The sequence below is a fragment of the Peromyscus eremicus genome, chromosome 16_21 (assembly GCF_949786415.1).
Source record: "Peromyscus eremicus chromosome 16_21, PerEre_H2_v1, whole genome shotgun sequence".
In the NCBI taxonomy this organism is placed as follows: Eukaryota; Metazoa; Chordata; class Mammalia; order Rodentia; family Cricetidae; genus Peromyscus; species Peromyscus eremicus.
The window spans coordinates 62,030,085-62,043,594 of NC_081432.1; the positions used below are offsets into that span (position 1 = coordinate 62,030,085).

The 13,510-nt window shown below is 49.1% G+C and overlaps 1 protein-coding gene across 1 annotated transcript; it reads left to right on the forward strand.

The window, feature by feature from the left end:
* The first annotated feature begins 237 nt into the window (after positions 1-237).
* LOC131926160 (uncharacterized) lies at positions 238-9,763 on the forward strand. The gene is given in 9 exon segments (XM_059281442.1): positions 238-384; positions 626-723; positions 826-946; positions 3,189-3,258; positions 4,772-4,896; positions 7,586-7,643; positions 8,945-9,138; positions 9,141-9,191; positions 9,453-9,763. Coding segments are annotated over 9 exon segments (1,086 nt in total). The 5' UTR covers positions 238-326.
* Positions 9,764-13,510: the final 3,747 nt, after the last annotated feature.

The following is a 13,510-nucleotide window of genomic DNA, read 5'->3' on the forward strand; positions in this document are numbered from 1 at the left end:
AAACAAACACACTCTTACTTCACTATGGTTTCCTCCTGGGCTTTCTCAGCTTTCCTCACCCCATCTTATGAGACAGAAGACAACAGAGTCTTGTGAGCCTTTAGACCAGTTCAGGAGCCTAGCTACAAAGCCTGTGGCTGGAGGATCCACAGGGCCACACGGGCATTGCTCAGCTTCCCTCTTGTCCACAGAAGTCTCTGCTTCCTCGGCAATTCATCCCACACTGGCTGTGGTGGCTGCCTGGATCCTGCCCTGCCCTGGTCTCTTCTCCTCAGAGCATCTCTAGTCCTTCCCTTCCTGCCCCATCCCAGCTGAGAAGAGGACCTATGGCCTGGGAGGCCACATGCCTGCTATCCCCCATCCTGCTGGTGCTCCTGGCCTCAGGTGAGGACAGGGGACAAGGACAGAGGGAAGGAACCAGGGAGAGGAAAGGGCAGGAGTTGGGAGGTGTGCACAGATGGGCTCTGTGGTTGGGAACGCAGAATACATAGAGTGTTGTGGCCAGCGACTGGCTCTAAGCTCTGTCCTGAGTAAAGACACAAAGAGGGCCACTCCCTGAGAAATGAACCCATCTCCTAGCCCTGCTGTGGAGGCTGGGGGCTCTGACTGAAGGGTGTTTTCTCAGGCTCCTGGGCACAGGACACAGTGTTTCTTCAAAGAGCAGAGGGCAAGACCATTGTGGTGAGATGCCAGTATGGTCCCAGTCAGCGCTTCAAGGAGAAGGTGTGGTGTCGGGAAACATCAGCAGAAACTTGTGAAATCTTAGTGTTCAGTCGCAGCACTCAGCGGTCAAAATTCTCCATCAGGGACTATCCTGATTCTCAGTTCTTCAATGTCACCATGACTGCACTCACGGTGAGAGACTCGGGTCTCTATTTCTGTGGGATCGCTGAAAATCTCAAAAGAATTTCTATTCTCAGAAACATCCACCTGGAGGTGTCAAAAGGTGAGCTCCTCCCTTTCTATGTGGCTCTCAGCCTTCCTGAGTCACAAAGCTCCAGAGCTGGAGAGGACTCTAGAAACTGCTTCCCCAATCGCCTGGAAACTGGGGCACAGGGAAGAAAGGCCCCTCCCCCAAGACCATCTGCTGGTTTAGGGCAGAGCCAACCCTAGAACCCAGGCTTGCTGGCTTCTGGGCAGTTCTCACCAGTTACTCTTAACACCTTTTCTTCTTCTTCTTCTTCTTCTTCTTCTTCTTCTTCTTCTTCTTCTTCTTCTTCTTCTTCTTCTTCTTCTTCTTCTCCTCCTCCTCCTCCTCCTCCTCCTCCTCCTCCTCCTCCTCCTTCTTCTGCTGCTGCTGCTTCTGCTGCTAACAGAAATCTCTTTACTGAAGGATCTTATCGCTCCCCCCAGCTGTCACAGCTGTCCTTTCCTGAACATCCCATGACTGTAATCCCATCAGAAACCTTCTCTCTAGGGGTGGTGGGCTCCATCACATGAGAGAGACCTCAGAGCAAATGGAGGGAGCACCGAGAGATGTGGACTGAGAGGAGACAGCTAGACAGAGAGGCCCACAGGAGGCTTAGAACGGAAGGCACGGAGATGTAGGTTCTTGTTCAGGACCTGCCCTTGACGGCTGAGACTCTCTGAGCTCTGGGAAGGCAGCCTAGTGGCTGCTGCTGGTTTGAGTCTCCCGTGTGTCTCATGCTGAAGACTGCAGTGGTGGAGGGCTTCTGAGTTAGTCTTTCATGTTCATAAGTTCACAGGTTGAACAGCCCCTCCTAGCTCTCCCTGCTCCAGAACGTGTCCAACCCTTCGGTTCCATGGGTGCCTGGAGGTTGTAAAGCTTTGGCACAGGCACACTCCATGTTGGGGAGGCATTAGGTGTGACCTTTATATGTTCAAACATAGTGGACCCAGGATGGGGAGACACTTAGCCAGTAAAGTGCTTGCCAAGTGTGATGGTTTTAGTTGTCAATGTGGCAGAACCTAGAATCACCAGGGAGACAAGCCTCTGGCCACACCTGTGAAGGATTATCTTAGCTTGAGGTGGGAAGACCCATTCTAAAAGTGGGCGGCTCCATTCCCTAAGCTTGGGGTATAAAAGTATAAAAGGGAAAGTGGCCTGAGAACATTCATTGCTTTCTACTCCCTGACTGGATGCACTGCAACCAGCTGCTTCCAGTTCCTGTTATCTTGAGTTCCTGCTATGATGGACTGTACTGTGAACTGTTCCTGTTGTCCTGACTTCTTGCTGTGATGGACTGTACTGTGAACTGTTCCTGTTGTCCTGACTTCTTGCTGTGATGGACTGTACTCTGAACTGTTCCTGTTGTCCTAAGTTCCTGCTGTGATGGACTGTACTCTGAACTGTTCCTGTTGTCCTAAGTTCTTGCTGTGATAGACCGTACTCTGAACTGTATGCTACAACAGACTCTTTCTCTCATATGTTGCTTTGGACAGAGTGTTTTATCACAATTAGGAAAAACACTGTGCAAGTTCCATTCCTAAATGCACATTAAAGAAAAAGCTGGACATGGAGAAACATGCTTAAAGTTTCAGCGCTGGGGAGGTAGAGACAGGAGGTCCTTGGGGCTCATTAGCAAAGTCCAGTGAGAAACCCAGTCTCAAAAATTCAATAAAATAAAAATGAAATGGATTACACACAAGTGAAGACATCTGAAATTGTATTTTAGCCTCCACATGCACACATATACATACATATGCACACATGTGCACCTGCATATACACAAACATGCACATACGTGCACATGAACACACACATTAAAATAAACACTGGAGACTGGACAGATGGCTCAGTGGTTAAGAGTGTTTGCTGCTCTCTCAGAGGACCTGAGTTTGGTTCCCAGCCCCCTCTTCACATGGCTCTCAACAGCCTGTGACTCCAGCTCCAGAGGACCTAATACCTCTGGTCTCCATGGGTACTGCACTCACATGCACATATCACCCCACCATAGACACACAATTAAAAATAATAAAAACTTAAAATGAAAGAACACAGGAAGCAGGAGAGGCCCTGGAACATGTGAGGCCTCATTTACAGTCACATGCACTGTGGCTTTTCTTGGGAGGTGACTCCAGCTCCATTCACAGCAGGGCAGATGGCACTCCTCAGGGTCTTCACTTGCTGGCTCCAGTGCCATGTGTGGGTTTCTCCTCTTCCATGGCTGGAGACTAGGGGTTTGGGGGTTTTGAAAAGACAGATTTCTCATTATGCTCTCTTACAGCTCCAACCCCATCCACGGCCTCCTGGAGGACAACAGCCCTGGCCTCTGCCACCAGCCCCGTCACTGGCAGGTACTGCGGACTCCCTGGCCTGTCCTATTAGTCATGTGTTTCCTCCCACTCTCCTGACTATAGTTCCCTAGCCACCATGCTGATAGGTGCCCAGCTCTCACAGGATGGATGGATTCAGGTGGTCACTTCTGATAATTTTATATAGGCCTCGGTCTTCTCATCTGCAAAATGAGATCACAATAATATTCCTGTATTTGTCTGTCTGTCTATCTATCTATCTATCTATCTATCTATCTATCTATCTATCTATCTATCTTTTATGAAGACCGACCTGAGACCTCACATTTATCAGCAGGAGTTCTACAACTGTGCTGTACTCTCAGCCTTATACTTTCTATTTGAGATTGTGGTTTCACTTAATAACTCAAGCTGGTCTTTAATTCACTTTATTACACAAGGTGATCTTGAACTTTTGGTCCTCTTGCCTCAGCCTGTTGAGTGATGGGCCTGTGCCAGCAGCTGGCTAGTTCTTTGTCACAGGAGGCTCTTCTGTGCCTTTTAAGATATTTAGCAGTGTCCTTGACCATCCCATGACCAGTACTGCAAATGTCTTTCTGAATACAAGTGGCCGCTAAAAATGTCACCAGACATTACTAGATGGGACGTGCCTATCTTCCTTCGGTACCACCATCTCCTAGAGTGCAGTGAGGATGGACTGCAGTGTGGGTTAGAGGGGATCCCCACTTGCCTACTGCCTCACCCTTGTGCAGGCAGCCTTGTGACTACATTGCGTCTTTACCTCTGCCCTTCTTCCAGCCTTCTTGCTCGTCCTTCAGTGTGAGCAGGGTTGTTGTAAGGGAACCATGTTAAGTCAGGAGAAATGCACGGCCTGAAGTTCTGTTCTCATGGTCTGGAATCTTTCCATGCCTGCTGATGGGCTTCCAGGCTCCAGGCCCTTGGCCTCTGCCACCTACTTCTCTCTGAACCCACATCCCTGAAGACAGTGGATCCCAGCGTCTTGTAGATCACTCTTGTTTAGACATTGAACCAGAAACCAGCTGAGCTGAGATGTCCTTGATGACTTTCTCTACGACCTTGCTACTCAGCCCCTTCCCTAGAGGCTGCTACAAGCGTGTTCGTGACTGCCTTCAGGTCTTTGGACTTGAAGTGACTTGAAGCAGGGCATACTGGGATGCACTCGGCTGGCAGAGCTGTTTGTCAGGTTCCCTGATTCTCCCGGGAACTGGCTGCATCCCACAGAAAGGGGCTGAGGTAAAGCTGCAGGATGGACAAAGATCCCTGGAGGGAGGAGCCTGGGACTGGTGAAAGGAAGTTGGGGGCAGGAGACAGAAAAGGAAAAGGAACAATGGCTTGTGACATTGTCAGCATTACCCTGTCGTGGAGACTGCAGGACCTAGAAGGCAGGCCCACTGCGTATTAAAGGGGTCCCCTGCCCAGCTGAGCAGGGGACCCCAGAAGAGGCTGGGAATCGCAGGCCTGGGGAAGGAAGGTTTTCTGGCAGGCAGTTTTCTGGGCTCCGACTCTCCTCACCCCGAGAATCTTTGTTCCAAAGCCCTCCAGATAACTGGATATGGAAGGTCATCATTGCTGTTGTGGTAGTGGCCATCCTGCTACTGCTCGGACTTGTGGTCCTTGTCATCCTGTACCTCAGGAATGCTCGACGAAGAGCCCAGAAAGGTGAGTCCATGACCTGAAAGGCAAGGTGTCCAAGTGGGCTCCCTGTTCCTTCACAAGGTGCAGGCCTGGTGGCCCGGTTCAAAGGGGGTGAGGGGTGGAGGGTAAGGGGTGGGGGCAGGACCAGTTCCACTCAGCTTTCAGTCTGGCTTACCTACAGGCACCCCAACTCCCCACTTATTGCTAGGATTTTGCATCATTTACTCTTTTCATCTTATTTTTTTTATCATTTTATTTCATGTATATGGGTGCTCTGCTTGCACGTATTTCTAGACACAGTGTGTGTGCCTGGTGCCTATCAGACCACGTGGAACTAGAGTTACTGAGAGTTGTGATCCATTGTGTGGGTGCTGGGAATCAAACCTGGGTTATCTTGAAGAGCAGCCAGTGCTCTTAAGTACTGAGACACCTCTCCAGTCCCTACTTTTTTCAACTTTATGATTAGGGACTTGTTAAGTCTCTATAAAGGACTTTCTGGCTGATGATACTGAAATGCATGTTGCTACCATTTTAAAATTTTGTTTATCTCAGTATGAGGGAGGAAGTGCAGAAAGATATGTAGGCAAAAAAAAATACAAAGTAGCAACAACGTAGAATGAACGAGTCAAAGGGTTTAATGTACAACATGAAGACTATGGGTAAGAACAGTACATCATGCCCTATATTTTCGCCAAGTGAGCGGCTTGTAACTGCTCTTGCTACAGGAGGGATATGTGTGCACTGGTAGGTTTTTAACTGTCAACTTGACAAATCTAAAATCACCTGGGAAGAGAATCTTAATGAAGAATTCTCTAGATCAGGTTAGTCTATGAGCCCGTCTGCAACGGGAGGGTAATTATCATGATGTTAATCAATGTGGTAAACCTAGCCCATGTAGGCAGAACCATTCCCTAGTCAGGGGGTTGTGAACAGAATAAGAGGAAAAAGTTAGCTGAGAGCAAGCAAGCAGGATGTGTTTATTCTCTTTGCTCTGGGCTGTGGGTGTGGGGTGTCTGGCTGCTTGAGTTCTCCCCGAAATGATGGACTATAACTTGTAATCGTCAGCAAATGTCCCTTCCCTTCCTGTGTTGCTTTTTTGTTGGGATATCTGCCACGGCAACAGGAATAAAACCAGACCAATCCATTGTTCTACATCATTAACCATTTTGTGATATATGTTCAACACCATATCATATGTAATGTACATTATAGATACACATTTCAAAGGATACACAGTAATTTCTCTCCCTTTGTGGTACTAAGGACGGAACTGAGGCCCAAAGCATGTTAAACACACACTCTACCACTGAACTATGCCTTTAGCTCCTGCAGTAAAAACTGAGGGATGGGGATACGGCTCAACAGGTAAGGTGCTTGCTGTATAAACACGAGGACCGGAATCCACTACCCAGCAGCTGTATAGACACGGGAGCACACTTGTAATCCTAGCATTGGGGAGGCAGAGACAGGTTCATCTGCTTCACCGAATCAGCAAGTCCCAGGTCCCAGTGAGAGACTCTGTCTCAAAAAAACAATATGGACAGCTCCTGAGGAACACCACTCAAGGCTGTCCTCTGGCTTCTATACACGTATGCACACACATACACACATGCCCATGAATATGCACCCCCTCACACTTACATACTTACACACACATACCCAAAGTGAATGTGCTACAAAGGGAAAATTATTTTCCTTCAGGTCTTTATTATTATTATTATTATTATTATTATTATTATTATTATTGTTAAGGTTTTTTGAGACAGGGTTTCTCTGTGTAGCCCTAGCTGTCCTGGAACTCACTGTGTAGAGCAGGCTGGCCTTGAACTCAGAGATCTACCCACCTCTGCCTCCCGACTGCTGGGATTAAAGGTGTGTACCACCACCACCCAGCTTCCTTCAGGTTCTTGAAGGACGTTTTAATCTTCAAAGTTTTGAGTTTTTAGCATTAATCCCGTAAGAGCACTGTGGCCTTCAGCTGACTTCTGCATCCTTTCTTGCTGTTTTGTCCTCTGTGCCCTGTGTATTTATTCTCCACATGCCTTCCAGATATTTCTGGGGACAACAAGGTTAAAATGCATGAGTGGGTCAGAGGGTTCCACGTGTGAATATAATTTTTTCAAGCTCTGAAAAAAATCCTTATGGAAGAGAGAATTTCCAAATTCTATCTGCTTATTTTCCAAATGTTATGCAATCAATTTAGTGGGTCACTGTGACATTTGTAGAAAACAGCATAGGAATGGTAAAATGCCCAGACTCTGGACACATATTCTGAGTTTTTATTTCGGAGTATGTGTGAGTGTGCACACAGGGGTGAGTGTGGGAGGGTGTGTTCATAGGAAATACTTCACACTAAGGGCTTTTGACACGAGGAACTAGAAAGCCAACATCTTACGACACATAGCCCCACCAGTGAACAGATTGTACTTAATCTGATGTTTAAACATGGATCTTACAGTGAGTGACCTGAAACTGACCGTGAAGTTGACCGTGAAGTTGAATGGGTTTATGCAGACCAGACACAGGCAGCCAGGCTGTCAGGCTTTCTGACTCCTTGGACATTACTCAGTGCTGGCTGCTTGGGAGCTCCCTAGGCAGAAACTACCTTTGGCCAAGCCCTGGCCTCTCCTCCATCAGGGCCCCAGCCTGTTGTTGCCACGGGAAGTGGTGGTACATGGGAAGTCTCTCCACTAACTTTCTGGTTTCCTCACAGTTGAGAACGAATGTCACCATATTTATGAAGACTTTCCAGGCCAGCAGGAGGAAACCACTATAAGTAGGAAGGATTCTCCTCTGGGACCTAAGGTACCCTAGCTGTCTGGTGTACATCTGTCGTTGTGAACTCTGGTCTGCGTTCAGTTTCTACTTATTCTAAGTGGTGGCACACACTCGTGACTGCTTACATCCTCATGACCTAATTCCATGTTCTCTTTTTGTGTATTTCTTCTCCTTGTGTTCCCGAACTCAAACTAGAGAGACAGACAGGCAGGCAGGCAGGCAGGCAGACAGACAGAAACAAAGAGAGAGACAGGGAAAAGATGGGGTGGGGGGCAGGTAGAACCAGCTCTTGGCCATCACCTCTACGGGAGATAGCTCTTCCTGTGTCTTAGGTCCCTAGCCAGCCTACAGACTACTTACCATTGGTCCAGTCAGTATGGAACTGAGGACTAAGTGGTTTTAGGTAGTTTTGTCTCACCTGCAGACCCAAGACTCCTGGTACTAAAGACCCACAGAATTAGAAGGCTCCAGCCCTCGGTATAATTCTAGAATTGGTTCCATGAAATGCGTCTCTAATGAGTCCCCTTTAACTCCACCCTATTCCAGCTTGAATGTGCATAAGGTTCACTTGGAGAACTTAAAAGTTTCTTGAAGGGTATGGTGGCACAGGCTGGTAATCCCAGCACTTAGGAGGCTGAGGCAGGATGGTCTCCAATTTCAAGCCAGCCTGGGCAACATAATGAGACCCAGTCTCCAAAACACAAGGCCTGGGGACTGTAGCTCAGTGATAGGCTTTGCCATGCCTATGCAAAACCCTGTGTTCCATCCCCAACATTGAAAAATATGCATATTAATGGTTTCTTAGTCCCCACCCCCAGTGTCTTTGCTTCCACGGATTTGGAGTGAAGCCTGATTCCAGTTTGAAACAGGAACCTGAGGAGACCAGTGCTTCTCAGCACAGTGGCAGGAAAGACAACTTTCCAGCCACCCCTTCCCAGAGGCCCTGCAGACCCAGTGTTACATCCCATATCTTTGTAAAGAAAAGGCTTATTTATTTTTATTTTATGTTTATGAGTGTTTTGCCTACATGTATGTATGTGACGTGTATGCAGTGCCTGAGATGGTCAGAAAAGGGAGTCATATCCCCTGAGACTGGAGTTAATAGACAGTTGTGAGCTGCCATGTGGGTGCTGGGAATTGAACCCGGGTCTTCTGGAAGAGCTGCCCGTGCTCTCAACCATCCACCATCTCTCTAGCCCGTGTTCTGCATCTTAAACTCCGAGCCTGTCCCTCTGCCCTGGTCTGGTTTCTCACAGGCCGCCTGCCGCCTCACTGCTGTTCTTTTCGATTCTCAGGCCTTCAGTCAGCAGACCCTCTGCAGTGAGGACACTGAGATCATCTGCTATGCTTCCCTCATCCACCTCAACCACGTGAGCCCTCAGGACTCCGTCTCCAGCAACACCCAGCCCTACCCGAAGCCCTCGCCTGACCCCCTTCTGTCTGTGGAATATGCTAGCATCTCTAGAAACAGACTCCAGGCTTCCAAGGCTCCCCAAGAGGTGGAGACCAGGAACTGAGGCTGAGCGCACAGGGCAGGGCATGTAGGCATAAAGGCACGTTCCAGCAGAGGAGGAACTTCCTACAGTATAGATGGTCTCAGAATTTTGGGGCCACACTTTCTTCAAGGAAGATGACCCAAAGCACAGTGGAGAGGGCCTGTGGACCCCTGGTCTCTCCCCTCTGGAGGCCAGTGCCGCTAGGACGGTCTCCATGGACGGAGACCTGGGCCAGTGCCTCTCAATGACTTGCCTCCCTTCCTGTGGTGACCACCGCTTCCTTCCCCACTGACTCTTGAAACCCAGGCAGATTGTGCAAGTTCCCCAGGAACTCCAAGTCAGCAGGGGACGTCTGCCCAAGCCCCAGCTCCTCCCCACACCAGCCTGTTTCTAAAACCATCCTGCTCGGGGACTCTGGTGGCCCTGCCAGGAAGAATACCAAGATGCGGGCAGTGCCCATCATTGATCTGTCTTCTGAGGCATTTCCAACCACAGCGGAACCAGGGAGCTTCCTTCCCACAGCCAGCCGCACGTCTCCGTCAGAGCGCATCCGGGCTCCTCTGCCTTCTAGAGGACCGCCATTCTCTCTGCTAACTGTGTCTAACTACACCTTCTAGGCCTCATCCCCCTTCCAGGACCCCAGCACAGAAGATTCGCCTCTGTCCTCAGCCCCAGGCTCCATGCAGACAGACTGCTCACCAGCACTCAGACTGAGGGAGGCAGGTTCAGGGAAGGAATGGGATGCTGTGAGTGTGGCCCTGCTCTTGGGGACCCTGCCTCACCCTGATGCTCATATCTTCCTCCTGCAACATAGATTTGGCTGGGAGAGACTGGGTGATTACTATCCCCGACAGGAGTCCAACTCTGTCTTGCTCTTGGGTGATTGGTCTTTGCTAATGGTCTCACTTGACCTCTGATCTTTCATGACTCTTTTTTTTTTTTTTTTTTTTTTTTCCGAGACAGGGTTTCTCTGTGTAGTTTTGGTACCCATCCTGGATCTCGCTCTGTAGACCAGGCTGGCCTCAAACTCACAGAGATCCTCCTGGCTCTGCCTCCCTAGTGCTGGGATTAAAGGCGTGCACCATCACTGCCGGGCTCCTTCATGACTCTTAACAGGACCTTTGCTCTTGGTCTGGGTCTCAGTCTACACAGTCCCCTAAGAACCCATTTTTATTGTATGTCCTTTGAATTGGCTCTCCTTTCTATGACTCTTCCTGAGGGTTGGCCTCCTCATGAGCTGTCAAAATCCCAAAGGGTTTTCTCAGACTGGAACTCCTAGAGCTAACTAAGCTGTGTTCACTGGATGGATATTGATGAATACTTAGGACTGCCAGGCTCTACACTCAAGCTTGAGGATAGAGAGATTGAGTCTAGGATGTAGTTGGGGACACTTGTAATGTGCCCCATGGCTCTGTATGGATGGAGGGCGCAACAACCCTCCATTTTACCATTGTGTTTCTGGTCCCTGCTCCCTCAAGGATCTCTTTGTGTATGTATTGGGGGAGGCATGTGAGTGAACAGTCACAACCACGGCTTAGCTGGAGGGACGTATGGGGGCCAGGACAGGACAGGGGAGCAGATCCTAAGTGACAGCTCACTCTGCTGAGAGGTTCGAGGGGAGCAATTCCTAATTTGCCAGTGGCTCCCCGAGAGGACACTGTGAACTCCTCCTTCCTTTTGGACACCTGCTGCCGCTGAAGGCCTGGGCGCCTTTCTAGAGCTGTGCCCTCAGGATGGTGTGCTCACCTCTCCTTACCACACACAAGCACGCACACAAGCATGCACACACACACACACACACACACACACACACGCACGCACACACACACACACACACACACACACACACACACACACACACACGTGCGCGCACACACACGCACACATGCACACAGCAAGCCAGCACCTACACCAGGGGTGTTTGAGGAGAAAAGAGGTGTCTTAGTTTCACTTCCTGTTTCTGTGACAAAGCACCCTGACAAAAGGAATGTAAATGAGCCGAGGGTTAGCTGGACTCACAGTCAGGAGGGTCCATTCCACAAGGGCCGGGAAGTTCTGGCAGCAGGAACGGACTTGGGGGTGGGGGCGGGGCAGCTCTCCATGTTGCAGCTACAGTCAGTAAGCGGACAGCAATAATTGTTGGGGTTCAGCCTGCTTTCTCCTTTGTATTTATTTATTCATTTTTAAAAATTTATCTGGGGTGTGTGTGTGCGTGTGTGCGTGTGTGCGTGTGTGTGTGTGTGTGTGTGTGTGTGTGTGTACAGGTGCCACATGCATACAGGTGCCCACAGAGGCCAGAAGAGGGTGTCAGATCCCCTGGATCTGGAGTTACAGGCAGTTGTGAGCCTCTCCTACCTGGGTGCTGGAAACTGAGCTTGATCCCCCCAGGAAAAGCACGAGGTGCCCTTAACCTCTGAGCACCCTGATCTCTGCAGGCCCCTCTCTTTAATTTTGTTTTAAATCATGCTTTGAAATTCTCAGACACACACACACACACACACACACACACACACACACACACACACATATGTATAGCTTTCTACATCTCTTCGTAGTCCAGGACCCAAACTCAGGGAATGGGTCACCTGCTTTCAGGGTGGGTCTTCCCACTTCCATTAACCAAACCAGATATTCACTCACAGGCCTGGAAGAGGCTTGTCTCCCCGGTGATAACCATCCCAGAGCAGAGATGCTTTTGAGCCCCAAGAGGCTTTAGGGCCATCCACAGGCCTCCATGGGCAGTCCCCGAGGGTCAGCCTTCTCTCCCTCTCTCGCTCAGGGAGTCACAGATGGTGGTAAAGACTGCATGATCAGTCTCTCCCTTTATTCCTCAGGGGTTGCTTCAAGTCACCTTCCAGGAGATTTTTTGTTTTGTGTCAACAGCCACAGCAATAACAACAAAGTAAAAGTAAACTCCAGAGGCTGGGCATGGTGGCACACACCTTTAATCCCAGCACCAGGAGGTAGAGGAAGGTGGATCTCTGTGAGTTCAAGGCCAGCCTGGTCTGTGACCAGGTCAACCAGGGCTACATAGCCAGACCTTGTCTCAAAACAACAACAATAACAAGAACATAACTAAAGATGAATTTGGGGAACAGCCTATGGGAGAAGGGGTGGCCTTACCCTGCCAGAAGCCAAGACTCCCTACAAAGCTGTTAATGTTTACCGCTGTATTCGGAGTGAGAAACTGGCTGAGGCAGCTGAGTTGGGAAGAGAGAAACTGGCTTAGAGAGGTGTGGGAGGTGTGGGATTTGACAGAGCAGACTTTCCCAGTCAGAGGAAAGGCTGACACAGCTATCATCTACCCACAGGAGGGAAAATTAAAATTAGATTCCTACCTTATGCCTTATATAAAAATATATTCCAGATGGAGCAGAAGCTAAATGTGAAGAGCTGAACAATAAAACCTTTAGAAAAAAAAATACAAATCTTTATGTGAGCTGGTTGGAGTGGCACACGTCTTTAATGCCAGCCCTCGAGAGGCAGAGGTAGGTGAACCTCTGTGAGTTTGAGGCCAGCCTGATCTACACAGAGCTCCAGGACAGTCAGGGCTACATAGTGAGAATCTGTTTCAAGAAAATAAAAGAGTTTGTGTGGTTTCAGGGTAGAAGATTTCTTGTAAGTCAGCAAAGGCACAAACCACAAATCATATGTTTGACTTTATTAAAACTGAAATCTTTGATACCAAAGGAGATTCCAGAAACATGGCTACAGGATGAGCTATAGATGAAGAGCAGGATCCACAGCACGTCTCTGGGAAGAGATCACCAGCCCAAATTCACAGACATGGCTTTCACTTCATAAGAAGAAGGACGAGATGGTTTAGCGGGGAAGCCTGGCCGTCTGAGTTTTGTCCCGGAACCTATACAAAGATGGATGGACAGAACTGAGTCCACAAAGTGGTCCTCTCGCCTCCACACATGTGCCATGGTGTGCCCACCCCCAAGCCTCCTCACTAATAATTTTGGGTCAGGCAAGATGTCTCAGTAGATAAAGGTATCTGCTAGTGAGCCTGACAACCTGAGTTTGATGCCAAGGAGTCACCTAGTGGGAGGAGAAAACTGACTCCCACAGGCCTTCCTCTGACTTCTGACCTCAACATGTGTGCTGCGGCATGCACACGCATGCCCCTCCTCAAAGTAAAAAACTGTGTTTCTTTTCATTGAAAAAAGGACAGATCATTTCAGCTGCCATGGAGGGAACGATAACCTGGCTAAGCCATCGTAAGTGAACGAGGAACCATACAGTTAAATTCACCAGCAACGGCAACTGGAAAAACTCACATCTCAGCCAGAAACTCTGATGGCCACAAGGCTGCCCAGAGCCTTCAGATACAGGATGTGGCCCAGAGGCAGAGTATTTGT